The following is a 5,791-nucleotide window of genomic DNA, read 5'->3' as shown; positions in this document are numbered from 1 at the left end:
GGGGGAGGACTGAGGGGAAGGGGTGGGGGAGGTCCGAGGCGGGGTTCTGCCTGTCTGTAGGCGGGCCGTGAAGTTTCGGGGGTTGTATGGATCCACAGTTTGGCACAAAGAGGTCCAGAGCCGCTCAGACTCTGAGTCCGGTTCACTGTCAGAGTCTGACGCGTCCTCATCTTCATCATCTTTATCAGAGGAGTTGGACAGATCAGAGGAGCCCTCGCTGTTGAAGCCATCATCATCATCATCGTCGTCGTCCTCCTCATCATCATCATCGTCGTCGTCGTCACTGGACTCTGATTGGCTGTCGTCGCTGCAGGGACACCCCATGATGAAGGCGATGGTCTTGTTCTGACACTGGGGGGCAGAGAGGACCGTTGCCCCCCCACACCGGTCCTCCTCTGGGGTTGTTTGTTCTTCTTCTATCTCAGGAGTCTGAGGGTCCTGCTCCTCAGCGGGGCCCCACATCAGGGACAGGAGGCCCCTCTGGGACAGCTCTTCCTCCAAGCTGGAGTACCCAAGGTCCTGCCCCCCCTGAGCGCAGTTCAGCGGGTCCACTGTGCACACCCCCACGTTCTGGACTGTGTGATGGCTCTTATTGTCGGGGGGTCCAGAATCTTCTCCCAGCATCCACTCTAACACAGGACTTGTTTCAGCAGGGGGGACCTTTGTCCCAGCTGCAGCTGCAGGACAAAGCTGTTCTGTTTCTGTCCCCCCCTCAGGCCGGGACAGCTCTGATCGCAGCCCCCCCTGTGAGCTCTCCTCCTCCCGCAGAAGGCTGCCCCACCACAGCCCACCTTCACCTGAGCCTCTCCTCACCAGGGCCTTCCTCACCGGCTGCAGCTCCTGGGGGATCAACAGAACCTGGTTTAAAAGCGTCCTAACAGAAGATAAAGATCCGATCTGTGTCTGCTGGGAGAACTCCTTGTCCCCGGGGCTCTGAGTCCCACTGTCCCGGAGAGAGACAGCGGTCAGCCAGGGCATGGAGCCGCCGGCTCCCGGCTCCAGCGGGCCCGTGGCTCCGTGGTGCTGACACCAGAGGACGGTGGGGTGAGGAGGCCCGGTCTGTGTGAGCGGTATCATATCATATAATTGTTTTAAAAATTCCCTTTCGTCACTGATTAAGCTGCTGCCGAGCTCCGCCGGAGCCGCGCTCCACGGCCGCAGTTTCCGCAGCAGCGACAGTGCGGGCCTGGACAGCAGGCCGATCCACGAGCTTTCCTGGCTGTCGAGGCCGATCGAGGTCACCGCGGTCCGGGCTGACGAGGGTGAGCTCTGCCCGTCAGAGAAACGTCCTTCATTGTTCATGCGTCTGAACATTTTATCAAATAAAGTGCAGAAAGTGGAAAATTGCCCTGAAACAGCTGCGGTGTTAGCAGGTTAGCTGCTAATCTGACAGCTGTCAAACGTTACTGACAAACGGCGCTCGGGACCCAGGAAATACTGTCCATAACACCGGAGACGAGGACCTTTCGTTGAGAGTGGTGGTTGGACTTCTTCCGTGTGGTACCGGAGCTATAGAACAGAACCGGGCAAAACATGCTGGAGCTATGAAACGAGGAAGAATCTGGGTATGAAGAGCAGAAAAGAGCCATCGTGTCCGGGACTCTGACGCGCGGGAGGGTGCTAATCAGCAGGTTAGCTTAACACAGCTAGCTTAGCTCCGGCAGTTTACGGACGGTTACTTAACCCCGCTGAGTTTAATTTAATATCCCGGTCCAAAAGCCGCTCTCATGAGCTCCTTCATCGGCTGTCGATGGATGGTTTGTCCTCCCACCGGTAATACTGCTCGGTATAGTCAACACTGGAGGTTCAGCCGTCGCGTACAGCCGTTTTGGCTCCGGTGGGAGATTTCATCAGAAAATCCGGGGACCGTCATCAACAGCCCGTTCTTCCTTTTCCGGTAAGCGGCAGGAGCAGAGCGGCGCGGTGCCGCGCGGCAGGAGCGGCAGCGCGAGTTGTTCTTCCCGCTCCGTTACATAACCGGAGTGATGGAGCCACGTGCTGAAGAGACTCCCGTATAGGTCAAAGGTCACGCCTTCTCAGGTTCAAACACCTGAGCTGATATAAACACATTCAGTTCTGCTGTAAACCTAGAACCATGCACACAAAACAACCATAACATTATGACCACCTGCAGTCTACACCACTGCCTAAAATCAGAATCTTATCTTTTTTATGTATTTCATAATAAAATCAGAGATTAAAGCCAGATTTTTACAGTGAATCAGAGGGCAACACAACATACAAAAATTTTCACTTTAAGTTTATTGTTTAGTGCAAATAATAAAAAAAGATTTCAGGTGAAGAAACTCGTCACATTTTTATTTTCACACAGTTTAGTCTGATCGATCTGCAGCTGCATGACTCAAACCTCTCACCTGTCTGCGTCTGAGGTGGGCGGAGCCTCATCGACCCACCTGCAGCTGTTTACTCTGGTTCTGAAAGAAATGGACCTGCTCAGGAGCTCCATCCGGCTCCAGCCGGTTGTTACCATGGTGACAGAACCAGGTAACTGCTGATCCTGCTATGGAGCGAGTTCAATTGTGGAACCGATGGTGGTAAAAGGTAGCAGGAAATTGAACTTTGACTCCTGCAGGAGAATTAAGCCAATCACATGAAAGAACAGAGGACCGCCCACTGTGAGGTTCTACAGTGTCAGATCAGAGGGGATCAGATCTGAGTCCTGCAGCTGCTGCTACACTCATCTGGTCTACAGCGCACAAAAACAAACCTCAAACCTCCCAAACAGTTAAAAAAAAAAACAAAGCCGAGATCACCTGACTTCTGACCTCTTCCTCCAAGCTTTGTCTCTGAGCCTCGTTTAATCATCAGGTTATAAAAAATGAGCTAATTTGATGATTCACCAGCTTAGTTCTTTACATTTCTGTACAGTTCATGTTCCTGGGCCCTCATGTACAAAGACTTGCATGGATTTCCTACTGAAATGCTACATGCTGGGAAAAAAGAGAGTAATTTTATCAAATGCACTCCTAAATAAGGTAGTGGGGTAAAAACATTGTGTTTGTCAGAGTGACGGAGTGAAGCTGCTGGTCAGAGCAGCAGAAACAATCAGACAAAAAGGAAGCGGAAGCTGACTGCCCAATAATATTAGACCCAGTTAGATTCCTCACACTGGTCTTAAATGAACACAGAAGGGAGCCAGGCGCAGTTCTTGCATTTCAAACTTTACAAAATAACTGCAGTAAACACACGGATACTGAGGCGGTGTGGAATGTTCACTCTGCAGGTCCTAATGCTCAGATCTGATCACATCTGTTTTAAATGAGACCTCCATCACACTCCAGTTCCTGAAATGACCCGCATGCTCAGAAGCTATGACGTCACACTCCGCACGCCGAGTTCATGAAAGTAAATATGGCCGCTGCGAGTGTTAGCGTGCGAGTATTGTTCATCATGCCAGTGAATTCTGAAAAATCTGATGAAATGAGAAGCTCTTTACTTAATATTAAAATCCTCACCCTATTTATTTGATAGCTTGGATAATTAAATGAAAATCTGTCACGATGACGCAGCGGTTAGAGCGGTCGGCTCACAGCAGGAAGGTCGCAGGTTCCCCTCCCGGCCTTCCTGGGTGCAGTTTACATGATCTCCCCGCTGGTTTACTCTGGTTCATTATTGATTTATCTGAACATTTGTGTGGAAAAGCGCATATGCCACTTTTTTGTGTGTACACGCCCTTTGTACATGAGGTCCCAGGTGAGTCTCTCCTCACCTGTACAGTCCAGGTCCCAGGTGAGTCTCTGGTTAATTTTTACATGACAATACATTAAATCATCTCAAATGTGCCTTGTTCATCAAATGTTAATGAAAAACTGATTTTAATAAAGTTTTAATCTGTAAACTACAAACACCTGGTGAAGAGTCTCACCAGGTGATTCACATTTAGCTCCTCCCCCTGACCCTTAGCCTTTTACTTTGAAAAGATTTCCCTTCAGTTCCTGTCGGTCAGTGGGCGGAGTCTGACCTGGCCCCGCCCAGCTGGTGCCAGTCCACCCAGTGCTGACCCGGGACCAGCCTGTCCAGGGGGATGAAGGTCTCCCCCAGCAGCGTGTTCTCCCAGAAGGCGCCGTCGCTCAGAACCCGGAGGTGGATCAGGCGCTGGTCCAGGTCTCCTTTGGGGATCCGGTCATACACCAGCTGCAGGAAACAGAGACGCCATCGTTACTTCCTGCTCCTGTCTGCGTGGAGCCCAAACTAACCTGAGAGCTGATCCAGGTCCTGGTTCTGGTCGGAATGAGTCGACATGTTGAATCATCTGTCCTCATCTGTACTGATGTTCACATTAGGGCGTATTGTGTCACTTCCTGTTTTGTCTGCTGGTAATTAGTTTGCTCTCTGAATCTTCAGATTTACTGGATTTTTCTGCCTTTCATACAGTTTTATGTAGAAATACACAAACACTCTTGATACAGTTGTTTTCTATTATTGGACTGTGTGTTAGGGTTTTTACATTATCAGCCTTTGTGCTCATGTGGAACACTGCCTACGTGAGAGACCAAGGTCAGACGGCGGGCCGGCAAGCGCCACACCATCTGGCTCTCCCAAACAGTGATGTGTTTGGTATTTTTGCTATGATCAGAACTGGCCTTGGCCTGCTAAGATCAACCCCTTTTTTCTTCTTATTTCTTCTTCCTTTAAATAAAGAGAAAGCCCAAGTGGAGGGGCAGAACTTCCTGGACAGCACGCCATTAGGAGCTGTTGTGGAATTTCTCCTTTTTGCGAAGGCCTTCACAAAAAGACAACAAGCCTCTCCGGTGTGATTTTTTCTTAGCAGGTTAAATAATAGCAGCCCCTGACGTGTTTGCTAAGAAAACACATTTAAATAAAACTACAATTTAGTTTTGAAGTGCCCCAACACCAGCAAAATAAAAGCTGGATCTGCTGCAAGAACTTGACTAACCATCTCGTTGTAGGTGGGGTTACAGGTGCGCCGCGCCGCCTTCGTCTTCCTTTTGCTCAGCTTCATGGGGTCTGGCAGCAGGTAGAGCTTCACATAGGGGTCTGGATCAGTACCGTCCTGCAGAGGCTGCTGCACAACCAACAAACATAGAAGCTGTGTGAGAGCTAACACACACCCAGAACACACACACACACACACACGCTGACTGACCAGGCCTCGGATGTGCATCACCATAATGAAGAGTTTGTCGTTCTTAAAGGAAATGGACAGTTTGACTTCACCAAGTTCCTTTCCTGAAGCTGGAGACCATGGTATCTCTGCAACACACACACACACACACAGAGTTACCATGAAAGCTGAAAACCTGACTAATACCAACACAGAAATGAACTCACAAACAGGAAGGAGGCCTGATCATTGAGCTTTTATTTTGAAGAGTACTTCCTGCATGTAAACCTCACTCTGTCATTAAACTCTTCATCCCATGAGCCTTTGTACATATGAGAGGCTCCGCCCTCCAGGTTTGCCCACCTGTCAGGTAACCTACCTGCAGGTCTGCTGCTGGCTCCTCCTGCTCTCTCATCGCGGGGCAGCGGGTGGAAGAAGGTGTAGACCAGGTCGGACTGAAAAATGCAGCACAAACAGGTCTGTGGTTCAATTCCTCATTACTTCAGGGTGAACAGTCAGAAACATCACGTCCTGACCTTTGACCCCATGATGTCAGAGGTGACATCACAGCTCGTCTAAACTCACGTTATTCAGACGGTCAGACATGCAACTGTCCTGCCTGATACAACGTGCACACGTGCATACCGAAGTCTGTGTGTGTGTGCGTGCGTGTGTGTGTGGTGTGTGTGTGTGTGTGGGGGGGTG

At 50.1% G+C, this 5,791-nt stretch overlaps 1 protein-coding gene across 1 annotated transcript in view; it reads right to left on the bottom strand.

The window, feature by feature from the left end:
- Positions 1-2,239: 2,239 nt before the first annotated feature.
- The window catches only part of pik3c2b (phosphatidylinositol-4-phosphate 3-kinase, catalytic subunit type 2 beta), a gene marked incomplete in the record, with an annotated part of 24,538 nt that continues 20,986 nt past the window's right edge, over positions 2,240-5,791 (bottom strand). The window contains 4 exon segments of the mRNA XM_037975558.1: positions 2,240-4,155; positions 4,919-5,047; positions 5,129-5,235; positions 5,466-5,541. Of these exon segments, the coding sequence (XP_037831486.1) occupies positions 3,964-4,155; positions 4,919-5,047; positions 5,129-5,235; positions 5,466-5,541 (504 nt within the window).

The sequence above is a fragment of the Kryptolebias marmoratus genome, linkage group LG4 (assembly GCF_001649575.2).
Source record: "Kryptolebias marmoratus isolate JLee-2015 linkage group LG4, ASM164957v2, whole genome shotgun sequence".
Classification (NCBI taxonomy): domain Eukaryota; kingdom Metazoa; phylum Chordata; class Actinopteri; order Cyprinodontiformes; family Rivulidae; genus Kryptolebias; species Kryptolebias marmoratus.
The sequence above is the reverse complement of the archived record's forward strand: the minus strand, read 5'-3'. Positions and strand labels throughout refer to the sequence as shown.